This window comes from Carettochelys insculpta, chromosome 4 (genome assembly GCF_033958435.1).
Source record: "Carettochelys insculpta isolate YL-2023 chromosome 4, ASM3395843v1, whole genome shotgun sequence".
NCBI lineage: Eukaryota > Metazoa > Chordata > Testudines > Carettochelyidae > Carettochelys > Carettochelys insculpta.
The window spans coordinates 44893475-44916375 of NC_134140.1; the positions used below are offsets into that span (position 1 = coordinate 44893475).

Genomic DNA, 22901 nt, shown 5'->3' on the forward strand with positions numbered 1-22901 from the left:
GTTGAGTGAGCCGTATTAGAATAGTTAAGTCAGTTTTGTTTGCCGTTAGATACCTATGCTGTAACTCAGTCCCATTCAGTCTGTATCTGTTGAACCTAAGTGTTAGCTTGTTTGATACCATCATGTTAAAAACAAGCGAGCCACAAGTGCTGTTAACAGCATTGCCTGTGTGGTTGCTGGAAATCCCAAAAATTACCTCAAGCCCAGGGCATGTCTTGCTCTGGACTAAAACTGACCAAGGAAAAGGTGCAAACCTTTAAGTCAGGTGGGCAAGACTACCCAACTGACTATTCCCACAGTCACTCCCTGAGGTTAACTCTCCCTCTCATTGTGGGGTGGAGGACAGGCAGGTTAGTGAGGGTTGTGTTGCTGTTTCTTGGCATTTGGATTTTCGGTTGGTGGTGTCTTTTTTTAATGTTTCTCACTTGTGTGTGGCCCCTGACTGACTTTTCCATGGGTCAGTGGCCTCCGACCCAAAAAAGGTTCCCAACCTCTGATTTAGGGCATTGTAGTGTCAGTGTAGAACTGGATTACCTGCTTCAGCTGTTGGCGATCTTGGAACTGTGAAATTGGCCAGAAAACTGAGCAGCTAGAGCCTGGCTGTTCTCCGCTCCTAGCTGGGCTGCTTCGCAGAGGCTCCCCACTCCCCTGCTTTGGGAGGCAAGAAGCCCAGTCAGCTGCTCTCTCCACTTCCAGCCAGGAACAGTGAGGAACGAAACCCAGGAATGGGGAATATGCAGTGGGCTCTTGAATCCTATACTGTCCCTCTGGAGTTGGTGGAATGAGCACCACTACATGAAGGAGGAAACTGGACATGAGCCAACAGGGTAATTACAATTTAGGGCTATAGTGTAAACTTCCCCGATCCTCCTTGGTTACCGATTGCCCCAAATCATGATGAGCTTATGGGTATCTAAGCTGCCCTAGCGTAATTCTGAAAAGAGATGGCATGTGCTTATTCCTGTAGAAAGTAGAGCGGGTTGGGAATTTTTTGACGTAATGGTGAAAATTGCAGATTTGTTAAAACTGAAAATTACAGTCGAAACATGCCAGTTTCATTGCAACTTTTATCAGGAAAGGTGTTTTGGGTACAGGATGGAGTAGAGCGAGAGAGAGAGACGCACTTCCTAACTGAGTGCAGAATAACAAGTAACCTGGTAGTTAGGGTTGGGATGTGGCAGACCCAGAGTCAAACTTGAGATCAGATAAACCTGAGACTGGAGTTATATGTCTGGTTTCACTGAAGGCTTTGAAAATGTAACTTGCTGTAATCCTTTTTCTTGAATTAGGTTGATCTTGTTTTTTTGGCTGCAGAAGGTAGGCCCCTGGAATAGCTACTTATTTCCTACTGCTTATAGGGCATGCAGCCAGTATTTACACTGACTCATTTAAAATAGTCCTATCTCTTAAGTAGCTGCGCATGTTTGAAGTGTCAATGACAAATGTCATTTCAACAGAGTTTGTCTGTCTTATTTTAAAAAATAGAGAAATGTCTGAAGATGATGTAGCTAATTGTATTTTGGACCATTAGTATAAACTGCTTTGTATCTTTAAGTCAGGATTTTGTTTTGATTTTGGCAAATTTGTATAGAAATGGCCCTTTTGTTTTCCTTATCCCTCTTCAATAGGGAGAGGTAGTGACTCTGAATCTGACTTGCCACATCGAAAGATGCCTGATGTGAAAAAAGATGATATGTCTGCAAGGCGGACTTCGTACAGTGAACCTAAATCACTTGTGCCTTTTAACCAGTATCTTCCAAATAAGAGCAACCAGACTGCCTACATACCAGCTCCTCTTCGGAAAAAAAAAGCAGAACGAGAGGAGTATCGAAAGAGCTGGAGCACTGCTTCTTCACCACTTGGAGAAAAGCCTTTCAGGTAAAGCTTTGGTCAGGACCATTTGTCCCTCTTATTTGCTGATGTTGCTTTTTAACCTTTTAGCAAATCGTGTCCTTTAAAATGACGTGGTGCTTTGTAAAACTGATGAGACATTACTTAGAACTGATTGATAGATTTTTACCCTATAGTTTCAAATAACAGAAGAGCAACAATCCCATGAGTGAAAGGTCATGTAATACCTGACTGAGGTAATTATCCCAATGTCAGTGTTGTTCATTGTGTACTGCAATTCTGGCTGTGAGTTATTCAGTATTGCTTTCCTTGCTGTTTAAAACTGAAATGTGCAACAAAATATTGGTTTATTTCCATACCACGTTTAGCTGAGCAATAAAATAACTGTCCCAAGTTCTGTTTGTTGCTCTGTGGTCCTTGATTACATGAAACAGTTTACAAGAAGTGCTTCGTTTTCAGTGAGTAAGTCTTGATGTAGCATATATTAGTCAAAACAGTGATCTTTCTGTTCTTGAATTTTGAAAATAAATCTGGTCTGCATTAGTTACACATTTTGTTCAAGTATGTACTCTAAGATTTCACATTTTGTTTTCAGGTTTGTTTGTATTAACTTGGCTTCAGAGTAGCATGCACTAGATAGCATGAGTAGCCTTCCATGTCTTTCATCAAAACAGTGTTTGAAGTGTTAGTACAGTATCAGTAAAATGCTTACAAAAATAGTGTACTGTGCAGTAAACTACCTTGTATAACTCAATAGCAAAAACCACCCTGAAACCATAGAAGAAGAACAAAATGAGGCACCAAGACAACATGAAGAGGAGCAGGTGGGCTGCATGGCTTCGAGGACAAACTCCAGTAAAAGTCAAATAGATTTGAACCAAAGTGAAGGAAGGACAGTAGGTCAGTTTCCTTCAGGTAGTGCCAAAGGAACTGCATCACCCAAGTGCAAAAAGAAAGATACGGATGAGATCAGAAAGTTGCGAAGGCTTGAACAAGCTGGTATTAAGGTCATGCCAGCAGCACAACGCTATGGCAGGTTAGCTCTAAAGTGTGTGATTCTGTGCACGCTTCTCATTTTACGTGTGTCTGGGTTTTTCTCATTGTGCCATCATTTCATTTCTCATAACTAAAAAAAAAAAAAAAACTACTAAGCATTTGCATTTTCTGCTGTTTCACTTGCAACTAATTAGATTTTAGAAAAGGTTGAGGTGTGAAAAAGTTTGTGATATGGCAGTCGTGCATTGCAATGCTACAAGGTGTTAAATGGATTTGCTGCAATTAGTAACGCTGCAGCACAATAATGGATGGAAACAAAGTTCTATCAAAAAAAACTAACCAGGGCAAGACAGCTTATTTTATTTACATTTTATATTCTCTTCTGTTCACCCAAAAAATCCAAAACCTGTATTACTACATGATGCTTTTTTTTTGTGGGCAACGGTTCTAGAAATTCTTTAATACTATTTAACTGAACATTTCAGTTGCAAGTGGCTGACTTGCTCCCTTATTTTAAGCAGTATTTTTAACAATTTTTCTAAAGGATGCATTTAATTTTAAATACAGGAACTATAAAAATGCACTGCTTGTTAACACCTGCACCATGTAACGCATGTCAATATAGTTCAGCAGTAACTCTCTGACTGTAGTTAAGCATGGAATGGCCATATTTGTTCACGATTTGAACAAGATTTGTTGGGGGGGGCAGTTGTTTTACTTGGTTATATCCCTTTCTTTGTGTCAAAAGTCTGATATGGATGGGCTTTCTCATGTTAAGCTCCCTTCAGTCACAATGATGGTGGGCCCCCCTTGAAAACTAGCTGTTTCTCATGTAGTTACCTCATTCAGCAAAACCTTTAATGGGAATGGTGATGATAGGCCTTTTAAAAGATTGTGAAATGCTCTGGTTAAATGGTAAGTGTTCAACCTCCTTCCTGCCCAGCCTCTTTGGGAACATCCATGAAAAGTATTCAGAGTTTTATTCTCAAACAAAAATTCTCAAGCTTGAAGTTGTAATTATAGGAAGGGTGCTGGCAATAGATGTATAACACCTAGGTCATTGGGACCCTGGTTTCGGTTGAGAATTTAAAATGTTGCAGTACAAATAACAGTTAATGCGAGATTTGTTTTTAGGATTAATAAGACTTGTAGGCTGCGGAGAGCTGTCAAATGCAGTTTAAATAGTCAAAGTGTATATGTGTGTGTATTTTCTGCTTCAGACTTGTTTTATTGTTCTGAAGGTACAAGCAATAACATACGTTTTGTATGTCAGTAATACGCATTGTACCAATGCATGTATTAGCCAAGGCACAGAAGAGCTATATAAAATAACAAACAAAGTGCTACTCTAGGACATGAGCCAAAATACTAATAAAAAGAATCTGTGATCAGTCATAAATCACAGCCTTATCCTGCCTCAGTGGATTGCAAGCCACCAGTCAGTAGTTCATAAACCAGAAGGATATTAGCACAAGCAAATGTCAAGCCCAAGCCAAAAGTATTGCGTTTGGCAAGCCAACGTGCAACAAACAATATTTATAGCTCTTTTTTGGTGTACTGATCTCAGTCTCCAAGGCAGATGCACATGTGGACAAGCATATGATTCAGTAGGGATTCTGTTCTCCTTTCATGAAGTGCCTTTGTGCTATTTTGTCAGGAGAAAAGAGGAGCAATAATTATTAGCGATTCTCGGCCCATCCTCCCGGCAGAAGGAGGAGCTCTCTGACTTGTCAACCAGGTCCAGTATCTACGGATGGCAGCAGGGGTGTTCAAAGAAGCTAATGGCTCCCCATGAGCTAAAGATCTTAACTGCAAAGAACTGATCTTGCTGGAGAAGCTCAGGCCTGGTCTACACTAGGATGTTTGGTCCAACTTAGCTCACTTAGGTCAATTTTCTAAGCAATCAGTCCACACTACAGGGTCTGTTCTGCTGACTTTAAGGCCTCTTAAGGTTGATTTTGGTACTCCTGCTTTACACAGAGTAATGCCAAATTCAGCCTTGTATGGTCAACTTTAGGGTAGTGCAGAGAGAGCATTATAAAATTGGACTTCCTTGGCCTCCTGGAGGTGTCCCACAGTGCCCCACTGTGACCACTCTGGCCATCACTTTCAGCTCTGCTGCCCTCCATCTTTGCAGGAAATGTCCTGGGAAGGTTTGAATTTCATTTCCTGTTTGGCCAGCATGGAGAGCAGAGCAGGCAGCACATCTGGCTATGAATTCCCAGTGTCAGATGAGCTCCAGCTTGCAGCATGCTGGAAATCCAGGACATTATTTGAGGGGGCATGAAGCTGTGTTGGCAGAACTGCGAAGCAGCAAAAGAAATGTAGACATCTATGCCAAGATCTCGCAGGGCTGCTGGAAAAAGGATACACGAGGGACACTCAGTAGTGCCATTCCAGGATCACTGTTGGCATCTCTAATGTCTTCAGTGGTAATTTTCTGACCTGGGGACACAGTTCCATTCTGCAGCTTTTTGAACAGTTCCTAAAGGTGTGTGCCATCGTGCACCTTTTCTGACCATCCCATGTGAATGTCTTTAAAATGGCCACTGTAATCCACCAATGCCTGCAATATCCATTCAGATGCACCCCTTACGGTTTATGTACTCTGTGGCAAGATGGTCTGGTACCAAGACAGGGATGTATGTTCCATCTGTCCCTGCCACAGTTAGGGAGCTCCATTGTGGCAAAATGATCCGCTATGTCCTGAACGTTTCCCAGCATCACTGTCCTTTGTAGCAGAAGGGTATTGATTGCTACCTGGATCACAGCAGCCCTCACTGTCCACTCTGAATTGATTTCCCACTGACAGGTAGCTGTCTGGCATTGCAAACTTGCATAGAGCTATTGCCACTTGCTTCTGAACTGTCAGAGCAGGTCTCATTCTGGTATTGCTTTGCTTCAGGGTGGGGGGTGGAAAGCAGTTTGCAAAGGCCCATAAAAGGGGCCTTACGCATGCAGAAGTTTTATAGCCACTGCTGATCATCCCATACTTGTATAACAATGCAGTTCCACCAGTCTGAGCTTGTTTCACAGCACCAGCTCCGCTACGTACAAAGGACTGAGTGCAGCCAGCACTCCCTGTTCTCTCCAACGTTTCCCATTTGTGTATCTTCATCTTCATTGCTCTGAAGGCTGCTTAGGCTCTGCTCATACTGCATCATAATGCATGAGGTGCTCTCAGTACTTGCCACAACAGTTTGAAGCTGGATGGGGTTCATGCTAGCCTTGCAATGGCATTTGCATGAGGACCCAGTGAAAAAGGATGCAGAAGCACTACTTGACATTGCTTTCCAAATGGAGCGTGGAGGAGATAAGTGTACTATGGGAGGCTGATGACACAAATGCGGAACCACCTGTGGAACTGTTTTGTCCTATCAGACACTGGGAGCTTAACCCACAATGCACAGGAGCAGCAGAATTGGTGCTATAGGGACCCATAGTGCATTGCTGATGCAGTCAAAGCTGCCCATCCTGATGGAGATGTACTCCATCTACTTCATGTGCCAGTGTGGACATGTACCCTCAACTTCACAAAATCTGGTGCTAAAAATCAACCTTAACAAATTTGACCTAATCTCCTAGTGTAGACATGCCCTCTGTGTTGCAGCAGTTTCTCTTCTAGCACTGGGACAAGATTTTTGGGCCTAGTGAGGAAGGAGAAAGAGGAATAAAGGTACAGAGCTAGGGGGAAAATTTTCTTATGGTATGTGTGAGTGGAGAAAGGAGAATGGAAAAGGAGCCGAGGTGGTTCAGACTTCAAGGTAAAGTGAGGGGGGGGGTCAACTTTGTCATCTTTCTTGCCCTTCACTGTTCCCCCATTTTTGAATTACCCCATTGCCTGCCCTTCCTCCATTGGCTCCCTTTCCTCCTCTGCCTCAAGTCCAAGCTTCTTGTCCTGTTATACAAGGACCTACATAACTCTGCTGTTCCATAACTTTCCTATTCTGGTCTCTGCTTTTCTCCCATCCCTTCCATCCCAGCCAGGATCTTTTTCCTGCAATTCCATTTTCTTACACGCTATTTCTTATCATGAAAACTCTTTCTGAGCTAGTCTGCAAGGCATCAGCCTTTCCATATTCCTGTGAGATATTAGCTCTTTCATAATGGCAAATCTATGACCCCAGTATAGCAAGTGTTTAAATGTGTTGCTTGTACACCACCTTTTTATTGATTTGTATAATCAAATCATGTAGGTCCCCGAGTCATTGGCCAGGATCCCACTGTGCTTGACAGCTCCTACCCAACGGAGCATATAGTGATGTATATAACAATGAATTGTGTTATCAAACACCTTGGCAGTTTCAGGTACACCTTGTTTCCTTTTGTGTATGGATCTGTCTGCCATCTTATATTGTAAACTTTTTAAAGCAGAGCCCTGACTTTCTAAAGTCCATCTGGATTGAGGGGGTAGAACTGGAAAAGAGCTTGTGTCTCGGTAACAAATGGGAGGTGAGGTTCTGTATGGGACCCCCCCCAAGTTTTTAGCAAATGGAATGTACGTTGGAAGTCCGTTTTCTGAAGATACTACCCCCAACAAGGGCTGGCTTACTCCTTTTATATGAGTATAATTTAGGGAGGCTGATGGAGGGAAGAAAATGAAAGAGTGTGGCTAAGTTGAAGGGACCCTCAGTGACAGACTGGATTCTGGCTGAGGATTTTATTACTGCCATCTCCATCAGCAGTTTTGTGTTACGGGGAGTCCTGCAAGGCATGGTATAGATTCATTTTATTACGCCCTTGTCAGAGCAACTCCACTTCATTGATTGCTGCTTCTTTAGTATCTAAAGGAATATGACATTTAAATACAAAGAATTTTTCCCTACCAAGGCATCCCAAAAATGAACCGTGATGTTGTAATGTAGTATGAACTGTATCTTTGCTTCTTTGGGAAAACCTGTATACCCACCTGGCTTTGACACCTATGACTAATGTAGCCCATGCTAAGCTTGTGGCAATAAAACCGTGTTTGTTATTTTTACATCTTCTCATACTGTGCAGTCATTAGATATTTGGATTGCTAAATGCCTCACAGATGACAAAGAACATCTTGGCCCCATGAACTGGGTGGTGGGGATTTTCGTTCCTTTTGATGGCCTGAAATTGGTGGAAGGAATCTGACGCTTCTGGCATTCTGAAACTTACTCCTGGCATCAAAACTTACTCTGAGTAATTTGAATTATTCCATAGAGTAGAGGGTCCAGTAAGCAGGATGCTAATCAGTTACCTGGGATTTAGGAGACCTAAGTGTTCAATCCATGGTCCACCGCAGACTTGGTGTGACCTTGAGCAAGTCATTCTGTATTTTCATCCCTCAGTTCCCTATCTGCATAATACTTCACCCTGATACTGAGATCATGAGGTGCTCAGGTACCACTGCAGTGAAACCGTGTTACGTGTCCTGGATATTTATAGATTCTGTCACCTTAAGAGCTAAAAGCGGCATTTCTTCTTGCGTGCCCATGCTGGAACTTCCTAAAAGTACATAAAATCCTCTTTGAATGAGCTTGAACTCAGTTACTTCACAAAGGCAAGAACTGTGCTCTATTGCAGTGGTGCATAATCCACTGCATAACTTTTGACATATTAAAGCAGTTGTTCTCAAACTCTTTTTTTCCCCATGGACTACTTGAAAATTGCTGAGGATCTCAGTGCACCACTTAATATTTCCAAATGTCTTTCCTGCTCCGCAGCAGCTACTGAGCTGGGGCTGGGAAGAAGTGTGTTCTCTCCCTCTCTTCTCCATCACAGCAGTAACAGACCTGGGTCTGGAAAGGAGAGCCATCTCCACAGCAGCCTCACTCCTGGAGCTGGGGTAGTTGCCTCTTTCTCTGTCTGCTGCAGTGATAGGTGACTCACGGTAGCACTCAGGACATGCACTATCTCCTGTCCTACACCAGATTTTAATCACTAAATGCGGTTCCTCCACATGCTCCTGCCCTGTCTCTCTAGGTGGCACTCCCTACAACCAATCCCTCCCGCAGAAACTAGTTGCCCTGGACTGCAGCTCTGAGTCCCATATTTCCCCCAATCTCTCTTCTCACCCCACTACCCCCTCCCACCTATCCCCTTCCCCCCCACCCAACACCATCCCTTCATGTGCATCTTCTCCAGGGTCCAGGCATTTAAATAATCCCCCATCTGTGCAGCTCCACTAATTAGGTGGGCAGTCCTTCTTTTTCTGGTATGCAGCTGGCCAGGGATATACTGTAGAAGGAAGTGTCTCCAGAGTACAGGTATTAAAGGACCAATAAAATGCAACATCATGTCCCAGTTCTGTAGCAGACATGCTTGGAAGGGTTAGATTTTTAAGTGTCAGTTTCACCATACACCAAAAACATGAAAATATTTAAATTGATAATAAAAATGTATAGATGGACAAAGTAAGGAAATAGCTTAATTTGTTAGTTTGATTTAAGGATATTTACATTGTATATTTTGACATGAGGTTGGCAGTTTGTTTTAATGATTCAAAATGTAACTTTTTGAATGTATCTGCTGTAATTAAGAAGTTGTCTGTACCACTCCATTCTCTGACCTCTGTGCTTCCCCCATTTAATGTCCCTTAACAGTGAAGACTGAAATTAAGAAGTATTGGGGAAAAAAGCTGAAAATAAACATTGAAATTATCCAGCAGAATTATAAAAAGTAAATATCCATGTCTGTCAAATTTAGAGAGGGACTCATTTCTACTTCCCTTTCCAAAAGAAATTGTCTGCTTCTTGCTTTACAAAGTCAAAAGAGTGTAGCAAGGTCTGGGGGAGGGGAAAGGCCTGGTTCTAATGACTGTCCTTTGCACAGAAAATGGGCAGTCCCATTTAGGAACCAGAGTGCTCAATTCTAGGTATCCCAGGATTCTACAGAAGTGACTGGAAACGAGATTGGTAGCTTCATATTAAAGCTATTTTCTGTTACCAAAAGTGCCTGAGAATGATGTCACCACTTGTGAATGACTAAATGTATAATTTGGCGTCTGTGTTCTCTACTGTTCCATCCATAGCTGAAATAATAATGTATGTAAAGGCCTGATCCTTCTAACTGTTCATGTTTAGAACTCCATGACAGAGCTCCTCATGGAGGGGATGCGGGATTGTGCCCTAAACAAATAAATGAAGGCCTCATCTAAACTAACAGCAGCCTTGAGCACATGTGACTAACAGCGCTTACTTCATGGCCTGGAAATGAATGTTGGCTTTTTTTCCTCCCCTCACCAAATCTGGAACTCTATTTAATTTTGCTCTGTGTTAGTCAAAAGCAAATGTGTGAAGATAGTGAATCTGCCCCAGACACCATCCTTCACAAGGAGACTCCCTCTGCAATGCATTATCAAGGGAAGGATTCTGGATCAGAAGGTGAAGCGATTTGCAGATTTCCTGACCTAGAAAAGGATGACTTTGCAGCCCGGAGAGCAAGACTGAATCAGCCCAAACATACAGTGCCATTTAACCAGTTTTTAGTTGGACCTTATATGAATAAAGATAAACGGGAAGGTACTCAAAAGCCATCACAGAAGGAAAAACAGGAATACACCAGGTGTGCATACTAGCTTTCTCTGTTTATTTTAATATTTATTTTTATGTGAAATACCCTTATTTGGAACTAAGACAAATCTTGCCCAAAATGTCAGTTATAAATAAATATTCATAAATCAGGCTGAATTTGCCATTATTTTTAAAAATTTTAATAAAATGCTTTTTAAAATAGAACTTTGATGTTTGCAGATGAAACATAGCAGAATTGCACTAGATTGTGAAAACTGCAAAATAAAACTTACTAGAAATTTGCAATAAAAAGGAAAGCACAGCGCATATTTTTGTGTCCCAGGTGAGAGAGATCTGGCAATGAATAAAAGTACTGAAAAGTAAGTTTAGAATATTAAAATTTTCAGGTGCAATGATCTAAGGAAAATTTGTGATTTAAATAAAGAAAAGTTTTTTTTTATTATACATAGTTTTTAATTTAAGCCCATTATTTTTAACCTGTGCAAAGAAAGGGGCAAATTCTCTGCTTGGTTATTTATGTACAGCACTCTCAGAACTAAATGAGAGCCTGGACCATGTTGTTAGTTTTGCAATTTGTTTACTTTTTTAAATAGACAAGTTGGTTCCAATTTAACGACTCTTCAGGTTTTCCAATCTGATGATGTGCTGGGCTTATGAAAAGTTATCCATCCTCCTGGCATTTCTGTTAGGCAGCCATCTTCTGCAGACCATAAACATATCTGCTTTCATTTGCTGGTTGTGAATTACGTGAGGCGTTTTTAAATATATGCTGTGTATCTGTGTATAAACTAAATATAGATCTGTGCATTTAGCGTTTTAAAAAAAAACTGCAAATGAAAAAAGGAGAGTAATACAAATATTTTATATTACTCTATTTTATAATTTGTGGACTTACAGATCTGGAGATCCAGATCTGTATGTTAATTCTAATAATAACACATAATGAAATAATACAGGTAACATTAAGCAAGCCTACTTTTGAAAATCTGTCTACTGATGACTAGGTGTTCTGTACTTTTTAAAATAAGTTTACATCATTTCAGTAATATAAAATATTACCTTCAGTCAGTAACAGTATGGCTCATTGACATTATTTATAGTAAGCATTCTGACATGTTGAGTGTGTCTTTGAAAGGCATCTGAAGGATATACCACGTTAGAATCGTAGAAGTTGGCATTTTTCAAAACTGGCATACGTTACTCTATAATAGCTTAAAAATAATTCCCCTGCGCTGGAACATCGGGAACAAAACTTGAAATCATTAAAATAACTTCAATTTTATGAGAATTAGGCATTTTGATTATCAGAATGAACTTCATTACTGAACTAAAGACTGTTACAGAGATTCCAGGTTTATTTGTCTGGGTTCATTTTAAACTATAATCATCCAGTGAAACTGTCTTGTTAGAATTCACAGGGTAGCCTACATGAAACCATCTCAGTTTCCAGTGGTTGCATGCTTGTTTAAAGAACCCCAACCTTTCTACTTTATTCGGCATTTCAATTTGCTCTTATACTCTGAACCTCCATTAATGACATTCCACTTTTGATTGTTCTAACCCCTCAAAAATGGATTTTTCTTGCTGATTTGGAATGTGCATTAAATTAGTGCAAACCAGGTACCTATGGCATCAGCGAGGCAGATTGTGACACGTAAAGAAAACCCATTCCTGCAGTCTCAGGATAATGAATTGGAAGAAGAGCAGGAGGTAAAAGTGCCTGATATTCAAAGAGATGACCTGGCTAAACGAAAGACTCAGAGTAATTTTACCCAGCAACAAGAATCTCCAGCGTTTGTGAAAGCTTCTATAACACAAGCAGATTTGGACACTTGGGACAGATTGAAAGTGTCTGAGAAGCTCAGGTATGTTGTGTGTTAAGAGTTTTGAGTGAAGTTGGCATGGCAGAGTGGGAGATGCGCATTAATATTATTTGACTCTAATGGGCTTTCTTTTCTTTTTTTTTTTTTTTTAACTTGAGCAGTGCCATTGAAAATGGTTCTTTTTAAATACAAAACCAGAGCTTAACGAATATGCAGAAGTGATTTGGAACTCCTTCAGCAAAGGATAGCAACCCCTCAGCTGCCTAGTTGTAGGCATTCCATTTTCTACCCAAATATAGTCATCTTTCAATGATATGGGTGTTGGGTGATTCCAGCCCAGTAAAAGCTGGCACCCTGTCCTTTGGTCTCTTGGAAGCAGTAGTGGTATATAGCTTATGAGCTAAAAGTTGAGTGCCTATAGATGTGTTCAAGCTAGAGATGCAGTGCTCATCTTCCCCTCTGGTTTCATACCATTCCCTCAATCTGCCAACATCCTGCAAACTCATTTGGCCACATCCAAAATATCCTCCATCCTCAATTAAGATTCAGTTTACAAGCTGAACTACTCAGGATGGGGAGGATTCTGAGTTTTGGTTCAACCCCCCCACACTTAAATTTGAAGGCATTCATATGCTGTATTTATCCTGGGTTTCACTGTGCACAGCACAATATTTCAGGGCAAAATGAAGATTACTTTGGCACTGTATTGAAGAGAAACCATAGGGAGGACCTAATGCTTCAGTGCTGGAAGCAGCTATTGTATGGTTGTCTTCATTTACTTGAGAAGAACTGGAGTCAGCTAGCTTGCCCAAAATAACATGGGGACATGCCCCATTAGATTTGGGCATGGCATGAGCCACATCTTGTGCCTGGGGTGTATGTTGTGTCATATCCTATACTCCTTAAAAAGTAGGGAGTGGGCACCAAAGTACATGCTTGCCACAGTTGCACTGGAAGAATTAATCTCTCTTTTGACTTCCAGAGACATAGACAGTTCACGTCCTCCTGCATACTCTGGCTTTGGATCTAAGAGCTCTCGTTATACACAGAGATGATTGCTAGGCTGTTTGTGAAACTTTTGTTTTGTTTTCTAACTTCCCTTGTTTCTGATTCTGACTAGTGAAGACCACCTTGAATTCTCTCCGGATCCTGAACCATCCTCTGAAATAGCAGCAGAAGCAGCTGTTCGTGATGATTTTGCTAGCCGCAAAGTGAGAGCATACCAAAAGGCTTCTAGCCCCAAGCAGAGGTTTGTACACTTTGGGCCAGTAACTGAGATTGACCAGCAGAAGTGGGAGAAGCTTAGCATTGCCAGGGCTGCATCCAACAGTGAAACCACAGAGGAGACTGGAAGGGAAAGTTCTAAGACACAGACTTGCCATGAATCCTTTGCACCTGCCACACCCTGCAATCTCCCTACCACTGGACGTCATAACGAAGTCTCCAGGCCACAAAATGACTCCAGGTATTTAATGTTGCTGTCTAGGAAACAGATTACTGAATCCAGAAAGAAGCTGCTGCTTGCTGCTGAGTGGCATGAGGAAGGATGGCCAAATGTAGTTAGGAGTTTCTTATGTATGCAGGCTTATGAAGCATTTTGAAGATGTAATAAATTATCTGATGCCTTCAGAACATCTAAAAAAGAGAGAGAGAGATCTAGGATCACGTAGAGCAACATTCTGCAAGCTTACCGAGAGTCACACTTGTATTTTTGATCCCTATCAAATCTGTACAGGTTGCAGCTCCCTTATCTGGGGTGCTTCGATACTGACAGGTCCCAAACAAGAAATTTTGCCACATGAGGGGAGGTCCTGGGCTTCTGCATCCCTGCTAGCCCTGCTTTACAGCACTGCAGCAGGCCCAGCCTCTCCCCTGGGACCCTGGCCTCAGCTTGGGCTATGGGGCTGCCAGGGGCTCTGGCTCCTAGTCCCACGCTGCTGTGGGGCTGCTGTTTGGGTCCAGCTCCCAGATCCATGCTGCTGTGGGGCAGAGGAAACTCTGACTCTCAGCCCATGGGCAGCAGCTCCAGCTCCTGGACTGCCACAGGGCAGGCAGGGGCTCTGCTCTTGGCCAGTACTCTTTTGTCCTGGAATATCTGCGGTCCTGCCAAACCACGGATGTTGCTGGAGGAAAGAGTACTCAGTTTGAGAGGTGCAACCTGTAGTTCCTTCAGCAATTTTATTAGCTAAGCCTGCTTATTTTTTGCATTCCAGGGGTTTTGTTTCATACGTTACTTGTGTATTTGACGTAACACAGCTTTCACTACGCATTCTGGCAATACTCATTTTTCCCCTTTGAAGGCTATTTTTAGTTTGCCCTTGAAGACCTGTGAAATTTATGAAGCGTGCCTATTAAAAGTGAGATATACTGGTTATTGTGACTGTTACTGGCATTTAACTAGGAGAGGCTTACACTGCTAAAAAGTTACACCCTATGATCAAAATTTACATTAATTGGTTTCTGTTTCTGTAATCATTCAGCCTATCAGCATAGTAGGAAATTGCTAAATTAACTTCATTAGCAAATTACTGTCAACTAAGTTCATTTATTCTGAAGTGTTAGTAAAATTAGATATAAAACAAAAATGGATCTCTCTTCTTTCCATTTATATATGCTTCACTTCATCTGAGACTAATTTCATTATTCATTTCCTCTCCCCCCCCCCATCTGAATTATCTCATATTACTAGTGAGGTAGCATGGTCAGGTATAGGTGAATATTGCCAAGGAATCCAGTTGGCTGCCTGTGTTGTCGCTCAGAAACAAACTCCATGCATATAGAGTGAATGGCATGAAGTCAGAGAGGAAGAGTTTGATGGGACTTCACCAAACAGTGAGAGAGAGATGATGGCTAGAAGGATGGAAACCTTTCAGAGACAGACTAGTCTGGTTTGTGTGCCATATTCTCCCATGGCAGTTGCCCATCATCCACTGCAGCAACAGAAGGAAGTTATCCCTAAGAAAGAATTGAAGACTCCACAGAAAGCAGAAAGGTCAGAGAATGGAAGGCAAAATCCAGCGCTTTCTGCTTGCTTTGCGTGTGATGAGAACAGGCTTAGTAACGTCATCCTTGTTTAAGATGGGGCTAGGATGCATTTTACTCATTTCATATCCAATTGTGGTGTGTATTCAGTTCATGAAATTACTTTCAAGAATGTATCCTGTGAACATAGAACAGCTGGTTTTCTGCATTCATGTAACAACTTGGATTGCTAATTACAGTGTAGCGTGAACAGTGGCTTATCTTTTTACGGGGGTTGGGGGTGGGCGGACTGGAAGTCCATAGTTCTTCATCCAGATTTTATTAAAGCTTCTAAGTGAGTAATTGCTGCACAAAAGATTTAATTCTTCATTTGCTTAAGAGTCGTGTATAGTTGACTCATGTTCTCAGTACCTATGCTGCTGCTAAAGATATTAGTTTTCCATCCTTTTTTTCCAACGGTTGTCTGAGTAATGGTGCCCAAAATTACCTTAGCAGTAGTTTGCCCTTGAATTGCACAATGGAGCAACATCATGAAACCCTGTCACCTGTGTCTGTGAGCTGTGATGGACCAAGAGAAGAGCGCCATGAGAAACTGAAAGATCATGAACTGAGTAGGGAGAGAACAAGAAGCCAAGTGAAATTTCCAGATCCAGAGAGAGATGACATGATGGCAAGAAGAACTGGAGCATTTTTAAAGCAGCCTGGACCAAGCGTAAACCAGTTCCTTCCAGTTCCTTTTTCAAAGCAGCAGAATAGTCAGGAGAGAACTAAGGAGCTTGTAAAGCCTGACAAGAAAGTGAAGAGGTAAAGTTACTCTGTTCCAATAGTTCCCTTCCTTCCTATAATTGCGTCTTGGAGGCAAATTTTGTGTTTCACTGAAATATGTTATCTTCTGTTTCCCAAATATATCCACACTTACACTAGGTAGGATTATTTATAGAAACTCTCATGTTTCAGGGCTTTAACCAACTCCCAGTTTAGGAGGTTCAGATAAAACTGCCCCTCTTGGTAAGTTGGTCCTCCATATTATCCACTTCAGAATTCTTACATCTTCCTTTAAAATAGCTGGAACTGATTACTTTGAACGGATCTTGCCATTCGTTGTCTAGAGGGTGGTTGAAATGCAAAGTTTGTGATTGAAAAGGAAAAGCTACACGGTTTAAAAAATGATGGCTGCGTCATTGTCCAGGTTCATTCCTGACAGTGTATTTTCCCTGGTCCTATATCTAGCTAGTATGGAAAAGGCTTGTCCTCTGAGTGGATACAGTGTAATTTGAAGTTAAGAAAACCTGCTTCTGGTGCAGCTTATTTTAAAAAAAAAAAAAAAAAAAAAAGATGGCACATCAAGTTTATCACTAGGTTTGGGTAGCAGAACTACAAGCTCTTACCTCACTCTCAAAATTCCATTCTGCATGCTGGTAGACGCGTTTAGCTTGTGAGAGATTCTATCTGATGCTTCTTGGTTCATTGTCATATCTGACAGTATCACATGTGTGTATATAATAAGCCATTTCTCATCATTATAAACTAAAATTTTAATTTCCTTTCTTAGCCCCGCAACCACTGGCTCATTCCTACCTGGAAAGTGTCCACGAATCTGCGCTAACAGTCCTCTGAGACTGGCAGAACAGCCACTATACAGAGAAGAAAAAGAACAAAAAAGATGTATCCCTGTTCCAGGACAAAATTTGGCTTCTACTGTTCACATGAGTAATCATAGTCTTGATCAGATTCACCGAGATCAAATGTCACAGCTTCAGGAAGTTCCTGAGAGAAACCAAAAACCGCCTTTATTCAGAGATGAACTGCAAACGTGAGCACCTCACTATGTGAATCACAGCTTGTATTGTGCAGCCCTTTGTGTCCTGTTAAGAGTATGTACGCCCTTTATGAGCACTTAGGTGTTGCACTTGCCTGGCTTCTTTTTGTGTGGACTGCAAACACCTGTCTCAGTTATGTACTCCTTTGAAACTAATAAAATAGTTGCAATTGGGGCATTGATTTATTTTCTATAGTCAATGGAAGAAAATGTCTGACTATTGAAAAGTGTACTATGCAAAAAGACCTTGTGAAAAATATTTGGAAGAAGTTCTTTCTGCAGTTTCCAGAAAAAGCAAGATACTGAAACATATGGTATCTTTGAATGTGTATATTTTGCTTTTTCTTGAATAAATAGTGAAGCTGGTAAGGATCTTGATATGCTTCCATGATTCAAAACAAATACATATGTTATATGCATGAATCTGATAGCAAAATATGCCCTTTTGTGAATAACGCTGGCATATATTGTGTCCGAATTCAAAGGATGACCTTTCTCTTGTGAAAAAGCGTGGAAAATTGTGCCTCCCTCACTGTGCATGATACTTGTTTCACCTATTTTCAGTATTGATGATTCTAAACACTGTATTATGGAATGACTTAGTAGAGTTTTTTCTCAAGATATGTTGCATGTATCTCTAATACAGCAGTTAATCTACTACCATAGTCTCCGCCAGGAGCTACTTTTTACAGACAAGTTCGCATTTGTATATTATGGAAAGTGGTTTTGTTTCTATATAATTTCCTTCATGTGATCGGGTCAGTTTTATCTGCAGTTTATGTAACCTCAAAGTGGCATAATTCTCTTTCAGCCCACCTGATTGATGAGGAGGTTTGGGGTTCAAATGAAAATTACCCAGCTGGATGGCTTTGATTGCAATTGATACTTCATGTTTGTACCAACCATCTAATTTTATATTTGGTCTTTGTAGATTCGGCCACAGAACTGCTGTGTCTGATGACGCAGAGTAAGTTGTCTTGTGCTCACAGGGTTGCTTTAAACAACTTAAACTGCATGCTTTTCATACTTACTACTAATTTAAAATTCAGTTGATGCATTATTATTTTGATGTACACTGACACAAATGTTTTAGGAAAAACACTTGAAAGTGGAATGCAATATGTGTTTATATTGCTGAAAAGAACTAAAAAACCCAGCATGGCACTACTATGCAGCTTCTGCTTTGAAAAAACTTGGTGTCATCTTTTCATTTTTCTTTGTGGGTTTGGATCATCTCTAATCCAGTACTAGTAAAGGAAGTTGGAACTAAACCTGAGAAACTTCTTGGGAAATTTTGATTCTGGAGTGGTAAACTGAAGAGTGAGTAGTTGAAAAATAAAATCAAAAGTAGTATCAATTAAGACCGTTGGTAACTTCCAAATATTTATTAGGGAAATAAACCTAAGTTGCTGATTAGTCATGCCCTACTAAAACCATCTCCTAAATCCCTCCCAGGTTGGGCCTATTATAATTTATATGACTTCACTGGATTCCCTAGTTCCTCTCTTCGAAATTTTTCCTTAAGGATGGAGCTGTGATACAGAGATTTGTTACTTAAAATAAAACAAGAATATTTTAATCCCAAACAAAAACTTAGTTTAGAAATAAATTGAATATTTTTAAAAATGATCTGTAATTCAGAAATCCAGTGAATTTCTTTCCAATTTCGCCAAAAATCCCAAAATTCGCTTCATTTCAGAATAAATGTGGCAAAATCACTTTTAAAATCAATTGTGGGAGTTTCTAGAAAGGGCTTCAAAACGAAAAATGTTTGTAGCAAGCCAAGAAGAGTTTCCTGGCAATCCATAATGTGTTTTTTGTATGAACACCCATATATGGGCATGTATATAGGATAGAGACAACATGGAATAGTTGATTTGTAGGACTGAAAGGGTCTCTTGCCATATTTCATATCTTTCCTATGCAGAGGGATAGTTTGCTCTTGTCTGTAATAATGTCTTTGAAAAACTGCCAATACTCCTCAACTGTTTTTCCTGTTAGATTTACCCGCCATGGGATGTTTATTTACCAATGTTAATGTCTGCCTTCTTGAAATCCAATGTCTTTATTTTGTTCTCTCTCATACCATTCCCAAAAATCATGAACTCATCATTTCATGATCACATTCACCCAAGCGGCCTTCCAGTTTGAAATTCTCAACCAGTTCCTCCCTGTTTGCCAAACTCAAACCTAGAACCACTTCCCCCTTCTCCAGCTTCAGACAGTCCTGTGCCTTGGATGATTTTTAGTTTTTTTTTTGTTTGTTTGTTTTTAAAGCGGGGGGAGGTGCCTCATCCACCTCTTCTTCCTAATTAGGTAGTCTGGGGTAGACTCCTTGACATCACATCTCCCTTGTTTTTTACTCCTTTTGTTCTTGCCCAGAGGCTCTAGACAAATGTCTCCATGTCCATCTCAACTTCAGTCCTAGGCTGCATTTGGACTCAGTCTGGCTGCTGGCAGCAAGATGCAAATGAAGGTTCATGACATTGCAAGTGACTGGCCATCTGCATACTTATATGGCTTATTTGCATATCCACAGCAGAAAACAAGCAGTATAGACATGGTTCTGCTGGCAAAAACCCCCTCTGTCGCCAGCCCCTTATCCTGATTTTTTTTCCATGCCTGTCTTTCCTCAGCAAGCTGTACATTTCTGTACCAGTATTCCGGTTTGTGTATTATCACTGATTCCAATATGTCATACATGTTTACTAGCATTTTGAGTTCTTCCTACTTGTACCTCCCAATTCTCACATTAGAATCTAGACATGTAAGATAATGATTTGATACATGCCCCCAGTTCTGTCTTCCTCTCCTATTATACCTAATATAAGTGCTCGTTTCCCCCGCCCAAATTCCAACCTGTTTCCCAGGTCTCCGTTTTATGTCTGTCTTGTGCAGATGGATCACCTGCCCCCTTCAAAAGTAATTTTAAATCCTTCCTCATTAGGTTAGCCAATCTATATCCAGATATGCTCTTCCCCTTCCTAGATAGTTGAACCCCCCATCTCTGCTTAGCAGCCCTTCTTCCTGGAACAGTATCTGGTGGTGAAGGAAGCTGAATCCCCTGGTCATGCTACTGTCGCAGCTAGGCATTCACTTCCAAGATGCATCTGAATTTGCCTCTGCCTCTATCCGTGCTCTGTATTCCTCCACTGTTATCCACCAAGCCTTGGAGTCACTTTCTGACCTACTATGTATGTCATAGCTCTCAGTATCATTAGTGCCTGTATGGATGAGTCGTGTCTCAAGTATGGGTCCCTGGCAGGCAGCATACTGCCTGGGATGCCAGGTCAAGGCAACAGATGAGTCTCCATCCACCACTATCCTAAGCTTCCTCCTTGAAATGGTGGCTCCAAGCTTCCCAGCCTCAGGGAGAGGGGTATATGGCTTCTCTTCCTTCACCTTAGGGGGTGATTCCTCGTTGTTCATTGCCAGGGCAGGATATTGGTTTTCTATCACCACAGTGGGTGAGTTGGAGCCTGGGTAGAACACTGCCACTTGACAGTAGTCAGCTGTCAGCGTCCTCCCTGTGTCAGAGCCACAGTCTCCTCCCTCAGTGGTGTGACAAGTCTTCTGTAGCTGGATAGCTTCCTCACCATGGGATGTCTCCATAGGAATACTGCTTAGCCTAGTCACCTTGTGTGGCTCACCCACCTGCTCCTTGAGAGTTCCAAACTAATCCTTTATTAGTGGTGTGTTTTTTTTTCTCTCCCCCCCGCCCCAAGTTTGATTGCATCCTTCTGCATATCAGCTAATGGCTTGGTCAGCAGGAATCCAACAGTGGAGGGCTTAGAGGGAGGAATAAAGCAAACTAATATACTTACAACACTTCTTGAAATGGCATAAATGTGCTTTCCTATCCATAGAAAAGCTCCATTACCTTGAGACATGCCAGGGATGCAAGTGCTGTGTGTCCATGTGGGAAGATGGATGCTCTCTTTCCTGTGACATAAAAGCTTACTCTTTTTAAGGCCTGATGAGTCAATAGGTGTCCGATCTTAACCTTATCATTGGTTTGAGGCCCAATATGGCCTATTCTGGTTGACAAGCAGTTTGGTGGAAAGGGGAGGTTTATCTTGACACTCATGTCCCCCCACCCCACCCATGCAGCTCAACCCAGGACAGCGAAGCTCCAGGCTGTTGATAACCTCTTTGGGTATGTCTTCACTGTAGTTAAAAACCTATGGCTGGCCTGTCCCAGCTGACTCAGGCTCACGGGGCTCAGGTTGTGGGGCTGTTAAATTACAGGGTAGTAGAACTTCTGGGTTTCAGATGTCTCCCATGCTTGGGACCCTATCACCTTTCATGGCACAAGAGCCTGTACTGCGGCCCAAGCCCTGAAGTCTAAACTGCAGTGAACCAGCTCTGCAGCCTGCGTCCTGTGAACCTCAGTCATCTGTGGTGTCTGACTGCAGTGTAGACATACCTTCTGTGAAGACCCTGTGTTGTCTTTCTTGAAAAGCCACCAAGGCTCAGAGGCCTTGATAGTGTAGTTCCATTAGGAACATCAAAGGAGCCAGGGATGCTAGAACTGCTGAGGGAGAGCAAGGCCATCTTTCCAATGCTCTGGCTTGTTGTTGTTTTGCTGGGTTCTGGAATGGACAGTGTTTTTCTTGGGGATGGAGGTGGCCATCAGTCCTCCCCAAAATGGTTTTGGGGAATCCATTGAGGGGCTGTTCTTAGAGTTTCACTTTTTTACTGGAAGATTTGCTCCTAGTTCTTGGCCAAACAAGACAAGTTTGCTCTTTCTTTCACTCCCCCTCCCCCTCCTCCTCATCCACTGGCATTCATTTGCCCATGTGCTCTATTCTCTCTTCTTCTCTCCCCCCGCACCCCCTCTCCGATTGAGTCTGCCTATAACCTCCTACACAGTGGAGAAGCGGGGCCTGCTTCAGGGCAGGAGGAGAAAGTATGAATATCTGTGCTTCTTCCCTGCCTTCTTGGAGGCTTTGCTGGCTACATACTCCCAGGAGTTGGCTGAGACCAACTGAACAAGTGGAGGTAGACACAGAGAATGGGCTTGGTCCTGTATTAAGTGGTGAAGAGCAATAATGGCAAGGCGTTGTGTTTCATTTTAAAGGCTCAGGCATTAGAGCTGTCAGATTTTGGCTGTAGGGGGGATGTTGGTAAAAGTATATCTGTACTTAAAATGCTACAGCAATGCAGCTGCTTCAGTGTAGTCACTGCCAATGCTGACAGGAATAGTTTGCCCATTGGTGTAGGTAATCCACCTCCCTGAAGGGTGGTAGTTAGATCAAATGCAGAATTCTTCCTTTGCACTAGTGCTGTCTACACCAGTAGTTAGGTTGGGATATCTACGTCCTTTCAGGGGTGTGGATTTGATTTTAGGTCTCCATGAACCTGACAGGCCCAGGTAAGCTGAGATGTGCTTTTTTAAATTCAGTTTGACAGTCTAGCAGGCAGCTTACTTTATTTTTAAAAAAAAAAGTTAGCCTTGATGTGTCTATAAAACTTTAATTCATCCACATAATGTGTCCTGTCCTCCATGTTTCTAACAGATAATCATGTTCTTTTTTTCATAAAAAGTAGTTCACCATATTTTCCTTTAAATGGTATCCTATGAAGTCATTGGGGGTTTGTCTTACTAGAGATTTACGATGATCCTAAAAGAGATATATCAGCCCTTTATTTGTGTTTGGGCCTTGAAACAGATTTTAAAAATGCTGTGCTATTCTCAAGAATAACTCTAAATTAGGAGAATAACCAAACAGGCTTGAAAATAACTGACGTCAATGCTAGGATACAGCCCACTAGAAAATATCTGTAGTCTAGGCAAGCTCTTGGCAGTGATGTGTCCAGGTCTGAGGGAGAACGCCAAACTGAATAGAAAAGTTAGTCACTGTCAGTGAATCCCACACTTGCCGAAAGAACTTGGGCTGCCAACTACAGAACTTCCTGTGTGATGGA

At 41.6% G+C, this 22901-nt stretch overlaps 1 protein-coding gene across 8 annotated transcripts in view; it reads left to right on the forward strand.

The window, feature by feature from the left end:
* LIMCH1 (LIM and calponin homology domains 1) overlaps positions 1-22901 on the forward strand; it is a 308724-nt gene that overhangs the window by 200119 nt on the left and 85704 nt on the right. For 5 of the 8 annotated variants that reach the window (XM_074992680.1, XM_074992679.1, XM_074992677.1 and 2 more), the window contains 8 exons: positions 1629-1878; positions 2609-2887; positions 10096-10380; positions 11960-12214; positions 13293-13637; positions 15647-15958; positions 16707-16967; positions 17905-17940. In XM_074992680.1, the coding sequence (XP_074848781.1) occupies positions 1629-1878; positions 2609-2887; positions 10096-10380; positions 11960-12214; positions 13293-13637; positions 15647-15958; positions 16707-16967; positions 17905-17940 (2023 nt within the window). The remainder of the gene's footprint in view (positions 1-1628; positions 1879-2608; positions 2888-10095; positions 10381-11959; positions 12215-13292; positions 13638-15646; positions 15959-16706; positions 16968-17904; positions 17941-22901) is intronic. The other 3 variants (XM_074992678.1, XM_074992681.1, XM_074992683.1) reach the window with 3 other exon arrangements.